The sequence below is a fragment of the Ochotona curzoniae genome, unplaced genomic scaffold (genome assembly GCF_017591425.1).
Source record: "Ochotona curzoniae isolate NIBS_2020 unplaced genomic scaffold, NIBS_Ocur_1.0 contig_4105, whole genome shotgun sequence".
In the NCBI taxonomy this organism is placed as follows: Eukaryota; Metazoa; Chordata; class Mammalia; order Lagomorpha; family Ochotonidae; genus Ochotona; species Ochotona curzoniae.
In genome coordinates this window covers 6,040,583-6,055,379 of record NW_024466129.1, presented here as the reverse complement: position 1 = coordinate 6,055,379, position 14,797 = coordinate 6,040,583, and the positions used below count along the sequence as shown (strand labels likewise).

At 48.5% G+C, this 14,797-nt stretch overlaps 1 protein-coding gene across 7 annotated transcripts in view; it reads left to right on the top strand.

The window, feature by feature from the left end:
- ABL2 (ABL proto-oncogene 2, non-receptor tyrosine kinase) overlaps nucleotides 1-8,200 on the top strand; it is a 98,144-nt gene extending 89,944 nt beyond the window's left edge. For 4 of the 7 annotated variants that reach the window (XM_040984331.1, XM_040984330.1, XM_040984329.1 and 1 more), the window contains 4 exons: nucleotides 308-397; nucleotides 5,464-5,637; nucleotides 6,117-6,350; nucleotides 6,651-8,200. In XM_040984331.1, the coding sequence (XP_040840265.1) occupies nucleotides 308-397; nucleotides 5,464-5,637; nucleotides 6,117-6,350; nucleotides 6,651-7,831 (1,679 nt within the window). In that variant the 3' untranslated portion in view covers nucleotides 7,832-8,200. Of the gene's footprint in view, nucleotides 1-307; nucleotides 398-5,463; nucleotides 5,638-6,116 lie in introns of all 7 variants that reach the window. The other 3 variants (XM_040984327.1, XM_040984326.1, XM_040984325.1) reach the window with 1 other exon arrangement.
- The last annotated feature ends 6,597 nt before the right edge of the window (nucleotides 8,201-14,797 follow it).

The following is a 14,797-nucleotide window of genomic DNA, read 5'->3' as shown; positions in this document are numbered from 1 at the left end:
TTGCACATACGAACTTCAACTTCCTTTTTTCTGATACGCTAGTCTATTTCTGAGTGTAGAGTTAAGTATCTGGTATAATTAGACTGAGTTTCAAAGACAAGTTTTACTGCTTCTGTTTTCCCCACCTGCCCTCATCCTCTTAGTGGGGAATAGGACCCGAGGCCCACCTAGCGGTGGGTTCATCACCGAGCCGGGAGTGGAGAAGCAGCTGTTATCCCCGTCACAGTGAACAGGCTGAGGCAGAGCACCCCAGGCACGGGCTGCCTGACCTTCTGGGGGCTCTTAATGTTCCTTTTCTCTTCCGTAGGCTGGAAATGGAGCCCTGCGGACAGGCCTTCTTTTGCCGAAACACATCAAGCTTTTGAAACCATGTTCCATGACTCGAGCATCTCTGAAGGTGAGAGACTGGTGACTTTGGTGTTTGTAGGTGACTAGTTTCAGGTGTCGCTAGTGATGACGATGGGAATAATACTTTAGAAGTCATCGACTTTTGTGGCTTGTGACTGTCTCAAGATACTAAGTTAACTTTTGGCCTTTATTGTTCCTGTATTGCTTTTTATAGTGCGTCTTTCTCAGTATACTTACTATCAAAAATTGTTTTAAGTAGAAAATGATTTTGTTTCTTCATCAAGTTAATAAACTTGTAGTCCTTTTAAGCATAAACACTTATAACTTTTTGAATGCGTTAGAGGCTAGATTTTAATATTGAAAAATTAAGAACAACTTAAATATCTAGAAGACTATTAATTATTACATCTGTATAATTGAATGTTCGATTGATATGCTGTGGAGGTGTTTGGCACGACAGTTGAGGTCCTGCCTCCAGTATAGTGTGCCTGGGTTGTTCCAGCTCTGCTTCCAGTCCAGCTGCTCACACAGCCTGGCAGGTAGAAGAGGGTGACTCGAGGACTTGGGATCCTGCCACCCACCAGGGAGGCCCAGCTGGAGTTGACAGCTCCTGGGCTCAGTCTGACCCAGCCTCAGTTTTATGACATGTTGGGGAAATGGATCAGCAGATGGAAGATGGAGAGATGCAGCTCTCTTGTCTGTGTGACTCAAATAGCGTGGAAAATGAATAATAATTTTAAAAAATTAAGCAAACCTCAGTTGAACCACAGTCTGTACCTAGACGTCTCTGGCTCATCCCCCCATGGATCTTTGAGCTCGTCTCTTTGTTACCGTATATTGCCACTTCTTCCAGGTGCTGTTCCTGGCAGATGAGTCACACTTCTTTTCTTCTTCCCCTTCTCTAAATTGCACAATGCGTGACACCCTGTTTCTTGTCCTTCATTGTCTTCCAAGTGAGCCTCCCACCTGTCTAAGCCCTAGCTGCTCAGTGAGCCAGTAGGTGGGAAATCACTCTTACTTATTAAGATAGAAAGACGACAAAACTGGTTCTCAAATTTTGTATTTGTTTTTCAGAGTTTTCTTTTCTTCCTAATTGAACAGATTTGACCACTTGAATTCAAGAGAAAATACAAAGAGAGGAAATCAGGCGAGTTGACTTGTCTGATTGCTCTAGTGGTTTTTTTTTTTTAAGATTTATTTCATTTTTATTGGAAAGGCAGATGTACAGAGAGAAGGAGATGTGAAGAGAGAGAGGTTGTCCATCCACTGGTTCACTTCCCAGGTGGCTACAATGGCCACAGCTGAGCCGGTCTGAAGCCAGGAGCTTCCTCCAGGTCTCCCATGTGGGTGCAGGGTCCCAAGACTTTGGGCCGTCCTCCACTTCTTTCCCAGGCCACAAGCAGGGAGCTGGATGGAAAGTGGCAGCAGCCAGGATATGAACCAGCACTCATATGATATCCTGGTGCTTGCAAGACAAGGATTTAGCCATTGAAGCTCTGTACCATGTCTATCAGTTCAGAAGGTTTTTTGTTTGTTTGTTTTGAAGATTTTTATTTATTTTAAAAATTTTGTTGGAAAGTCAGATATATAAAGAAAAGGAGAGACAAGAAGATCTTCCATCTATTGAATCACACACCCCAAATGGCGGCAATGGCCAGAGCTGCGCCATTCCAAAGCCAGGAGCCTCTTCCAGGTCTTCCATGTGGGTACGGGCTCCCGAGGCTTTGACCCGTCCTCCATTGCTTTCCCAGGCCACAGGCAGGGAGCTTAATGGGAAACAGGGCTACCAGGATTAGAACCCGGTACCTATATAAGGTCCTGGCACGCGCAAGATGAGGACTTCTGCTGGTAGTCTACCATGCCAGGCCCAATTCAGAAGTTTTTTTGTTTTTGTTTTTTTAATTTTGTAACAGTTTAGTAGGCACTGGGGTCTCTCTTCCCCTTCTTGAAGTTCCCTCCCCTCCCCCGCTGCACTCCCCTCCAGTCTTGCAATGGGTGTCATTTGTGCATTTTCACAAGTCCATCATGCTGCCACTGAGGCATCTTGCAACAGGGCAGGAGATTGTCAGCCATTTCGCTGCGAGTCCACCTTGCACTGCATCCATGGAGACAAACTTCTATTTCCACCTATGAACGTGTTCATTTCTGCTACGCTTCCATTGTGCATCCGCTGAAGTACAGTCCACCATGAGAAGAACCTTCATCCACATGAAGTTAAGGAACATGTAGCAAAGGTAGCAGTGTGACACTAGGGTGGGGAAAGACTGTCCAGCATCTTCATGTAGGAATAAATGCCATCATGTGTCCCGTGTGGCACTAATGAAAGTGCAGTAAGGACTACACCATCATTACTTACAGGCAGTAGCAATACAGTGTTAAAGGGACATTGACGATCTTGGGTGATGACAAGCAGTCTCTTATGGATGATTGATTAATGGATTGCATTATAAGATCTTATTATGAAAGATACAAATAGCTAGGAAGTGCATAACGTAAAATTTGCAGGTAAATCCTTAGATTTGACATCATAATATATTAGAGCAAACATATGACATCTGACCTTTTGGGGTTGGCTCATATCCCTTAGCTTAATGGTCTCCAGATTTGGGCCATTTGGCCACAAAGTATTGTGCTTCATTTTTTTTTTTTTTTTGATAGCTGAATAGTATTCCCTGGAGTAGATGAACCACAGTTTCTTTATTCAGTCCTCTGTTAATGAGCATTTAGATTGCTTCCATGTTTTTGCGATTATTGATTGTGCTGCAATGAACACAGGGTCGCACATTGCTTTCGCATGTAACAAGTCTTTTGGATATGTTCCTAGGAGTAGTATTCTGGGTCATATGGTAGGTAGATTTTCAGTTGCCTAAGTATTCTCCATACTGACTTCCATAGTGGTTGAACCAGTCTGCAGTCCCGCCAGCAGTGGAGTAATGGTTCCTTTTTCCCCACAACCTCACCAGCAGGTGTTGTTGGTAGTTTCCTGTATTTGGGACATTCTTACTGGAGTTAAGTGGAACCTCAGTGTTGTTTTTATTTGAATTTCCCTTATTGCCATGGAGCGTGAGCGTTTTTTCATATGCCTGTTAGCCATTTGGATTTGTTCCTTTCAAAAGTATCTGCCCATTTCCCTTGCCGATTTTCTGACTGGTTTATTTGTTTTGTTGTTATGGTTGTTCTGGAGTTTTTTTTGTATATTGTGGAAATTAGCCCCTTGTCTTCTGTATAGTGTGCAAAGATTTTTTTCCCACTCTGTTGGTGCTTTTTTACTTTGTTGATTGCTTCATTTGCTGTGCAGAAGCTTCTTAGTTTGATGTAGTCCCATTTGTTTATTTTGGTCTTGACTTTCTTTGCATTTGATGATTTTTCTAGGAAGTCAGTGCCTACACCTATATCTTGCAAAGTATTTCCAACTTTTTCTTCCAAAAGTTTGGTGAAAGGTGTGGATCTTGTTTCTTATTTCTGCAGGCTGTTAACCAGTTGTCCCAACAGCATTTGTTGAATAGACCAGGCTTTTTCCCTGTTTTCTGTTTTCTTGTCAAAGATTAGTTGGCTGTGGCCCAGCACTGTGGCCTAGTGGCTAAAGTCTTCACCTTGAATGCGCTGGGATCCCAAATGGTCACCAGTTCTAATCCTGGCAGTGCCGCTTCCCATCCAGTTTCCTGCTTATGACCTGGGAAAGCAGTTGAGGACAGCTCAAAGCCTGGGACCCTCCAGGAGTTTCAGACAGCTGTCCCAGCAGCTCTCTGCTTTTTGCTCTCTGCCACTAGTTGAATCCATCATCAGTTTGAAGAAATGGTGTGAGATGTAGTTGCCAACATCTGGGAGGTTTAGTCTTCAGAGCTTGTAACCTGACAATACAGACAATGTCTGCCCTGGCTCTCGGAGCAAATTAGTTATCCAGAAAATTGTAAAAGAATTATAAAATTTTACAGTTGTTGTTGCCTTCTTTGCTTTTGTTCAGCAATGAATAACAAAGCCACAACACCATTGCCAAGTTTTACTCATCCAAATGTTACTAATGGGATGAACACTTTTTTATGAGCCTAATTTACTTCATTTGCATGAAATGGAATCTCATTTGTTCTCATTTATAGCACAATGTGCAGCCAAAAGTTAGAATATTCATTCCTCTCTGTTTATCCACTTGGTTCAACATCTGAACAGACACTCAGTAAATGAGAACATACTGATGAGCAATAACCATAGCCAACAGCACTTATCACAGAGAATTCCAAAATAAAACCACGTGAGATACCTAGACATGCCTACAAGAATGGTTAAGATTAAATTCAAGTGAATAAGTTGATGCTGGCAAGCAAGCAGAGGAGGCAGAAATTATAAACACTGCTGCTAGAAAAAGTATAAATCGGTAGTCACTTTTTTTTAAGATTTGTTTATTTTTATTACAAAGATACAGAGAGGAGGAGAGACAGAGAGGAAGATCTTCCGTCCAATGATTCACTCCCCAAGTGAGCGCAACGGTTGGTGCTATGCTAATCCAAAGCCAGGAGCCAGGAACTTCTTTCTGGGTCTCCCACACGGTTGCAGGGTACCAAGGCCCTGGGCCATCCTCGACTGCTTTCCCAGGCCACAAGCAGGGAGCTGGATGGGAAGTGGAGCTGCTGGGATTAGAACAGGTGCCCATATGGGATCCCGGCGCATTCAAGGTGAGGACTTTAGCCACTAGGCCACAGCGCTGGGCCTGGTACAGTCACTCTAAAGCTGCACATGCATGGACCCAGCAGTTTCTCTGAGCCTGTGCCAAGCAGATATGCATTCCATTGTGAGACAGAGGATCCGTAGCTGGATATTCCCAGCAGCAGTCCTTATTAGCTGAAAACTAGAAACAAGTGAATGTTGCTGTGTTAGCACTTTGGAAGCTGTACTAGCACGAGAAAGAACCTCTCCACGTTCAAGAGCACAGACTTTATCTGCAGACCTTACGTTGAGAAGCAGCTGGCATGGGAACCTCGTGTGTGACTGTGTAAGTGTGTGTTACACACTTCTGCTTTCTGCTGTTCAGGTCTTGCTTGGGTCTGTGCCTGCCTGAAGTGCGGACCCCTTTCTCCTTATGAGGTTGCGTCATTCTCAGTTCCTTGGTCTTTCTCACAGAGGTAGCTGAGGAGCTTGGGCGAGCTGCCTCCTCGTCATCGGTGGTTCCTTACCTGCCCCGCTTGCCCATCCTTCCTTCCAAGACGCGGACGCTGAAGAAACAGTTGGAGAACAAGGAGAATATCGAAGGGCTACCAGATGCCACCGAGAATCCTGCTTGCAACTCGGCCCCAGGTAAGGGCTGTGTGCAGGCAGAGTCAGGGTAGCAGCTGACTTGTGTAAAGCAGCATAGGGTAAGATGCTCTTCTGCCTGTTTTCATACCTGCCCTTTCTGACCGCTCTCGTCCTGGGTTCGGCATTGCTAGCACTAGTAGTCCTAACCTGTCTGCCCGACCTGCGACTCTGTCTCCTACTCCGTGCCCTTTGCTCCCAGTTCCCAGCGTTACCCTCCATCCAGTTCTGGCAAAAGCTTATTCATTGGGTTTGACGGATGAGGCCAGGTTGAGCACAGAGCAGGGTATTTGTCCCTAGTTATAACCACATTGCATTTGAAACCACTCATCACTGTAAAGTGATTGTGCATTACTAATCTCCCGTGCACCCAAACAACACTTGGCACTTCATTATTGCTGGCGAAACTTAGGACTGACCCTTGGGAACTGTAGTGGATCTACTGCTTGTCTGCTTGTTATTGATTGGCTGTTTCTGACCAGGGTTCATTCGAAGTGCACAGGCATCCAGCGGGTCCCCGGCACTGCCTCGAAAGCACAGAGACAAGTCACCCAGCAGCCTCTTGGAAGATGCCAAAGAGACGTGTTTCACTCGGGACAGGAAGGGGGGGTTCTTCAGCTCCTTCATGAGGAAGAGAAGTGCCCCGACACCCCCAAAACGCAGCAGCTCCTTCCGAGAAATGGAGAATCAGCCCCAAAAGAAATACGAACTCGCGGGTAACTTCTCATCTGTTGCTTCCCCACAGCATGCTGATGGGTTGTCTTTCGCTCCTGCCCAGCAAGAGGCAAGCCTGGTGCCACCCAAGTGCTACGGGGGGAGCTTTGCACAGAGGAACCTCTGTAATGATGACAGTGCGGGCAGTGGCACTGCTGGGGGCGGGTGGTCTGGCATCACGGGCTTCTTTACGCCACGTTTAATCAAAAAGACACTGGGCTTACGAGCAGGTAAACCCACAGCCAGTGATGACACTTCCAAGCCTTTTCCAAGGTCAAACTCTACATCTTCCATGTCTTCAGGGCTTCCAGAGCAGGATAGGATGGCAATGACCCTTCCCAGGAACTGCCAGAGGACCAGACTCCAGCTGGAAAGGACAGTGTCTACCTCTTCCCAGCCAGAAGAGAATGTGGGCAGGGCCAGTGACATGCTCCCCAAAAAGTCAGAGGAAGGGCCTGCAGCGCCCAGGGAGAGACCAAAAGCCAAGCTCCTGCCCCGGGGAGCCACAGCGCTTCCTCTCCGGGCCCCCTCGGGCGACCCAGCCATTGCCGAGAAGGACTCTGCGGGGCTGGGGGCAGCTGGAGTGGCAGCCGCTCCCAAGGGCAAGGAGAGGAATGGTGGGGCCCGCCTTGGGATGGCTGGAGTCCCAGATGACGGAGAGCAGCCGGGCTGGTCTTCCCCAGCCAAGGTGGCATCAGTCTTCCCAACCACTCACAACCACAAAGTGCCAGTCCTTATCTCTCCCACTCTGAAACACACTCCGGCTGACGTGCAGCTCATCGGCACGGACTCTCAGGGGAACAAGTTCAAGCTCTTATCCGAGCATCAGGTCACGTCCTCTGGGGACAAGGACCGGCCCCGACGGGTAAAACCAAAGTGTGCCCCGCCCCCTCCACCAGTGATGAGACTACTGCAGCATCCGTCCCCAGGCTCAGATCCTGCGGAAGAGCCGTCCGCCCCAAGCGCAGGTCAGCCCACACCAGAAACCCAGGAAGGAGGAAAAAAGGCAGCTCCAGGGCCGGTGCCCATCAGTGGGAAAGTTGGGAGGCCAGCTGTGCCTCCACCTCAAGTGCCTCCACCCACGTCTTCCATCTCACCAGCCACTCTGGCTAATGGCACAGCAGGTACGAAAGTGGCTCTGAGGAAAACCAAGCAGGCGGCTGAGAAGATCTCAGCAGACAAAATCAGCAAAGAGGCCCTGCTGGAGTGTGCTGACCTACTGTCCAGTGCGATCACAGAGCCTGTGCCCAACAGCCAGCTGGTGGACACTGGGCACCAGCTGCTCGACTACTGCTCAGGCTACGTGGACTGCATCCCTCAAACCCGCAACAAGTTTGCCTTCCGAGAGGCCGTGAGCAAACTGGAACTGAGCCTGCAGGAGCTGCAGGTGTCTTCAGCAGCTGCTGGCGTGGCCGGGGCAAACCCCGTCCTTAATAACTTGTTGTCGTGTGTGCAGGAGATCAGCGATGTGGTGCAGAGGTAGCCACTGCCAGCCTGCTGGGCGAGTGCACACATTTCTGCGGGGAGAGGGAAAGGGACTTGTTTTCCTGTGTTCTTGTTTCCAAGATACGAAAGACTGATGCTTGAGTGTGCTCATGTGAAGTCCCTCAGCTCCCCGAGCTCTCACGTTTACAGGTTCATCTCACTAGTCACGCCAGGCAAACCACCCAAGTGTAGGAGAGGTGGATGAGATGGGGGCAAGGCAGTGGTGGAAGGAGTCAGCTGTGGCACGTGTGTGTCCTACGGAAGGGAAGGGAGAAAAGGCCACCGGCTCTCTGGAGGTGGGAGGCGCTGGCCAGCGCTGCTCTCCACAGGGCGGCAGGGCCGGGCCGGGCCAGGCCAGAAGACTGGCTGGAGGAATTGGGTGGAGCACAAGGCAGGGCAGGTGAGAATGCACCGGGAGCAGCTTAGGTCAAGGTTACTGGAAGCGTCTGTTAACCTCGCTCCCATGAGGCTGCTGCTGTAGCGAGCCCTGTAGCTGGCGCTGTTAGTGTATAAAGCCAGAGAGTCGGTCTGGTCTCTGCTCCTGGGCTGGCTGTCACAGGTATATTGGTTGGTGCAGGAACCAGGGAGATTGAAATTGCCTCCTAAAATCTTACACTGTTTAGCAGGAGTCACTTTCCCATTTGAGTGTTGTTTTCTCAGTGTACCGGGACCGACTTTTTTTTCTTCTTTTTGAGTATTGGTGGCCGTTTAAACATATTGCTGGGCGAGCCATCTTTATTCCTGGCAGCATTGAGGGTATTAATCAGCATTGATTGTGAAAACAGTGGTCCCCACAGGTTCTGGGGGAACCTGGGTGCTGACACACCCAAGCAGCTGTCTCATTGCTTGTGCACTAAAATGCCAGCGGGGTGGTCTCTTAGGAACCCAGTGGCCAGGCCCGGAGGCCTGTGGCTGAGAGAAGCTGGTGCGGGCCCAGTGGCTGTCTCTCTGTTCCTTCCCCCTCTAGTCCAGCTTACCCACAACTCGGCGAAGTGGCGGGGGGCGTGCAGGCATCCTAGCTCTGGGGATTTGAAATGAATGACTCCCAGTTTAATATCTCCCACAAGTTTTTCTCCCCTCACATAATCCTGCCCCCTCACAATCAGTGTGCTTGTTTGTACAGATCATATGGGGAATATTGTTAATTTATTTTGTCATTGCACCTCTATTTTAAGAATGTGTGATTGAAGGAATGCATCAGGAAGCCTCAGGTGGACACTCAAAGATGTTTTGTCCTTGAAAAAAAAAATAGCTCTTTTCCTTCCCTGCTCGGTTAGGATGCCTGGTTGTCTGGAATTTGGTGGGTGTGGTGTTTTGGTGTTGGCAGTGTCAGGTGCAATCCGGGTTATTACTTCCGTTTTAAAACCTTGGTGAGCACTTCCCTCCCCGCTTGCCAAGGAGAATCCAACACATGAAACTTTTTTCCTCCCAAGCAAAGATTAGTTTAAAAAGATGGGAATTCGCAATTGAGCAGGGAGTTTTCTACCTGAGTCTGTCTTCTGTCCACTGTTGAGCCACAGTTCCATTTCAGTGTAACAGAATGAGCTATTTGCAAACAGGTGTGAGGCCATCCCTTGGAGCCCCTCTGGACAGCTCTTCAGGGCAGTGTTATATGGAATGGGCAGGCTTTCTCTCTCTCTCTCTCTCTCTCTCTCTCTCTCTCTCTCTCTCTTTTTCATTCTCTGCTGAGTAGCAGGTACTAATAAAACTTGTAACAGCGAAGAGTATTTATACTGATTGAGTTTAGAATACCAAGGGGGAAAATGTTTCATTTGGATAGAGTTTAGCATCTTTGAGGAGGAAATACAGTTTTGGTTAGAAAGGAAGGAAGCTTTGATTTTTTTTTTTTCCTCCTTGCTTCTCCAGAGGAGGCCCGGGTTAAGAGAAGGACTTGAGGGGCAGTAGCGACAGGTGTTGGGGGCGCCTGTCAGTGTGTCACCTTGAGCTGCAGTGCAGGCACCTGCCCACCAGGTGGATCTCCTTGTCGTGGCTCCAAGAGAACTTGGATGTCCCACCTTCTTCCTTGTCACTCCCCCGCATCATACACATCCATAAACTTGAACTCCATTTTAGCAGTTATCCTTTCAAGGGAGGGGAGGGAAGGCTGAAACTTTAGAATATGATTATGCTGCTTTTTCAATTTATCCCCATCATTGTGGGATATAAGTTAAGGGATTATAGTTGTTTGTCAGGGGATTTTTTTTTTTTTTTAAATCAAGAGCTCTGTTTGAGAGTTCTGAAAACAAGCCTTGGAGAAACACTACTGAGTGTATTTAAGCTCCCTGGTTTTCTCACCACAGACCAAGGGTGGGAGCGGGGACTGTGTCTTACTCAGGGCAGCACCTCGCTCTGTCTGCCTGTAGTGGGTGCTCCAGAAACTCAGAAGCCGACTTGGTTTTCCCCAACACTTCCACGAGCAGCACGGACTGCTGTAGCACTCTCGATCCGCATGACACTTGAGCTGTGACTGCAGGGGTTGAGGACCCGGGGTTAAAGTGGCACTGTCGACTCACCACGCATGTGTCGTGGAGGTTTTTCCTTTTTCTACTTGAAAAAGACCAACCTTAAAACCTTGCATCAATGAAAAGGCTTGAGTCCCAAGCAGAGACCATTGCTTCTAGACACTAAAAATGTAATTTAATTTTATCTAGCCTAAGAGCAGACAGCAAGGGAGAGTCCCTTGTGCAGGGAGCTGGTGCTGTCAGAACGTGGTGGGATGCGGCTGTGCGCGTGCTGTGTGGCTGCCGCGGCTCCACTCCCTTCACATACAGGAAAATGGCTTCACTCTGCATTTTCGCCTTTAGACTGGAGCGTTTTGTGTTGAACACATCTTGATTGTACTTTTAAAGATTTTTTTTTCTTAAGATGCTCTGTGTAAAACTGAAATGCATGTAATCTTTCTGGAGACCTTGATCATAATTTTCAGAGTTTTAGCCATAAAAGAAGAATTTAGCCCCAAGAATTTTACTATCTTTCTAGATGACCTTTTTATATGGGGGGGGGTCACTAGAGATTTTTTTCCCCAGGGTTTAAATTGGACATCTTCTTACAGTTCAGTTCAAAATTGGCTGGTGAAATAGTTTCCAGGCAATAAAACATGCTGAGCTTGCTGAGGCCCCGCCCATATTGATCTGCAGTCATGGAGTGCCTGAGTGTAAACGTTGCCGTGTAGACGGTGGGCTAGAGTCAGGCTCTCAAGCCGGTCGGGAAGAGCAGTTCTGTTAGCAGGGATGATGACAGACTACCTCAGGGCAGTTGTCAGGATGTGGAGAGGTAGTTAGACACAGCCAAAGTGCCTGACACCAGGTGACTGCTGACTGGTGCTGTTGACCCCAAGACCCAGCATGGACGACAGAATCCCATGGGGCTTTGTTTCAGCGGATGAGTCTGAACCAGTTACTTCTCTTGTTGCCTCCTGTGTATGTACCAACAAGCTTTACTCTGTTCAAAACAGAAGCAAAGCTTGATGAAGTACTCTGTAGATTAGGGTTCCCAGTGAGGTGGGTCTCAGCCAAGATTGTTTTGCAAGGATCTGTCCCACGGCTTCGACACCCCAGTGCTGTCTGAGGTCATCACCGCCTGGCCTTTTGCAGAGCAGAAACTGGAGGAGAGAAGGGTTTCTTTGCCTGCGTGTTAGGTGGCAGAGCCAGGAAGCAGGGTTCCTGGCTCCCCGGTGGCGGGGCCTTTCCAGAACACCACACCTGTAGCCTCATGAGACATTGCCCGCCAAAACAGCTCAGCTCGACAATCAGGCTGCAGGGGGCTGCACCCTCTCCAAGGCACATGCTCACGGTGCCCTCTGACCCTTCGAGCTTCCAGCTTAGGTGGTGGTGACCCTAGCAAGCCAGCCTTCAGCAGTACTCAGTAATTTAAACAACAACCCGGGGTCACCAACCACAGCAGGTCTGCACTTTGTAGTTAAAACTGAAATTGGTTAGTATTTTTGTTGTAAAGACCTAATCCTACATTCCTTATTCTTAAATTTATTGTTCAGTATCATTTGAATGACTATGAGATAATGTATATGAAGGCACTTTGAAAAAGTATCAAGTGTAATGTAACTATATGGTTGTGTCATTAATGTCTTTTCAGAAGGCGTTTAGCTATGGGGGAGACCTGAGATTAACAGGCTCGTCTGTAATTCGTGCCATCCATGCTGCCCACTGCTAAATGACTGGGCAGGTTTAGCAAGTGTTCTAGCTAAAATTCAGAGCTGAGTAACTTCTGAAAACGAGGGACCAACTTCTTAGTTTAATTCTGATTTTTAAGAAGCAGTAATGTGTCCTTACTCCAGAACATAGAAGCTCCTCCAAGGACCTTGTCTCCAGAAGGGTGAGGCCCTCTTGCCCTTGAACATGCATCTGCTGCGCACTGCACTCTGGCAGCCTGTGTGTTGGGGAGCCGACTGACTACCTGTTGATGTTGGCAGTGGCTCTTTTAACCTGTGTGGTTCTTTTGAGGGCGGGGAGGAGGAGCTGACTGGCCATAGAGCCAGTGTGGCTTATAAATGACATCTCCAGGATTTCCTACCCGTTCCAAATAATATTGGCAGTTATCATGTGCATATATATATTTTTTTTTCCAAAGACTAGCTGAGTTGAAGTCCCCTATTAGATTATAAAATCTTAAAGAATAAGTTGTATCAGTAGAGATTTAAAGAATGGCCACATTTCATGCCGATCTCCCACTCCCTTTCATTTTTTGTTACTAATGTCACTTATTTTTAGACTGTGCCCCCACAGTTCAAGTTGAGCTGATAGGGCTGTCTGTATTTCTGTTTTCTATGATTTTGGGGTCTCCTCATTTTGCTAGCATTTCCCTGCTGCACCTGGACTGGGGCCCATGACACCCTTGGCATCTGTTGGCGATCAGTCCCTCTTCTGTAGGTGGGTGTGTCTCTGGACTGGTCCCTCCCCTGTGCCCGTCTAGGCCGGTAGCTGAGTTCCTTTACCAGCATCTTCCAGTCCCAGGCTGTGTGAGAGCAGAGGAGAACCTAGAAAGGCAGCTCCAGGGCAGCCTGTGCTCTGGGACACAGGCCAACAGAGGCAGCCCCAGGGCTGCTGTAGCTTCTGAAGAACAATCAGAGAAATGCTACTGACTGTAACTTCACCAGGTGGAGCAGAGAGGCCTTGCCTGGTTCTAACGTATCTCCCACTCTGAACAGTCAGGCTCTCTGCTGGATAGAGTTCTGGAGCTTAGGAAGTCTAATGCAAGGGTGGCTTTTCCTGGTAAACCAGTGGTACCTAGAGTGCTCATGCCTGCCATTTGCCTTTTGCAGCACTGCCTCAGTTCACCTGAACATTACTGCCGTTCCCTGTGGCTGGGCTGGGACCTTGCCAGAGCCTGTCTGTCATATTTGTTGTCCTGCCCAGAAGGATGCCTTTCTGCCTGGGGACAACAGTTACTTTTCATGCCACACCTAGAGGTACATGTTCTGTTTTGTCCTGGTGTGAGATGAACCTTCCTCCAGGTCTGACTTGGCCTTCCAGAGCCAACGGCTGGGAGGTCGGCTTCCACCCTGCGCCCGCAGGAGAAGAGCCGCGCTTCTCCCAGAGCCCTTCACCTCTGCGCTGCCTTGGAGCGGCAGCACTCCCAGCAGGTCGGCCCCTTCGGAGGTGGGCTCTGGAGTCTGGCAGAGGACCAGACTTGCCAGCAGGAGCGATTTGCTTGACTGAGCTGGAGCTGGTGAGGCCCAGAGCCAACTCTGGGTGAGCCATCCAGTGAGTATCCTCCCCGCCCCCTGCGCCAAGTGGGCAGGACTTTTGAGTCAGGCTTGGGGAGCTGAGGAAGGACACTGCAGATGCCCGTACTTGCAATTACATGTTGAAAATTGTTGCTTTCTCCTAGAAACGTGACTTTGCTTCCCCATGGCTAGGCTCCTGGCAAAGGCAGTGCCCTGCTGACTGGGTCAGAGATGACAGGTGGCATGTCGAGCAGGCCTTCACACCTGCAGACCACCTGTGGACAACGCACAGCCACTGCACGTGCAGAGGTTGGGTTCAGTGCCAGCCTTGCATCGTGCCAAATCCAGAACAGAATTGGAGTGTGCAGCCTCTGCATTCTTGGAGATTGGCTGTTTGACGTTGTCTCCTGGCTCATGCACCTCACTTGAAGCTACTGAGCTCTGCAGACCTTGAGGTCTTTGCCCATGCTGCTTAACCCTTTGAGACACTGGAAGCAAACTCCCCTAGGCAGTAGGCTTTATGGAAGAAAATACAGGGACTTGGCGTGGCTGAAACTGGCTTAGACTTGCTTCTGACCCTCGGAAAAGGAGATTTAAGTCATGTGATCAGGGACCATGAACTTTAATGGAAGGGATTTGTGGTTAATTTTCACATAGATGGAGACCCAGTTTTTACAAATTATAGCACAGTAACATAAAAGGTATGCCAAATGAATGTATTCTCTCTCTCTCTCTTTTTTTTAAGATTTATTTATTGGAAAGTTAGATTTTCAGAGAGAAGGAGAGACAGATGAGATAGATATTCCATCTGCTGGTTGACTCCCCAAGTGACCTCAACGTCCAGAGCCAAGCTGGTCTGAAGCCAGGAGCTAAGAGCTTCTTCCGAGTCTCTCACGTGAGTGTAGATTCCCAAGGCTTTGGGCCCATCCCCTGCTGTTTTTCCATGCCACAAGCAGGGAGCTGGATGGGAAGTGGAGTAGCTGGGTGCCCATATGGGATCCCAGAGCCTGCAAGGCAAGAACTTTAGCCACTAGGCTATCACACTAGGCCCATGAATGTATTCTTGATTGAAACGTTACTGCAAGACCCTGTGGAGCTTCAGGTTCATGGGCAGACAATCCCAAATGCTGTTGTGCTTGATTCGGAAGCGTGGTGCCGTGTACTACGAGCTGTGAGAGGAGGTGACAGATGCTTCTAGCACCTGAGGACCAGGTAGACCAACCTTCCTTTGTGATGGTCACTTTCCACTGTGGCCACTGTGACTCCGTTGTGAGGAGGATT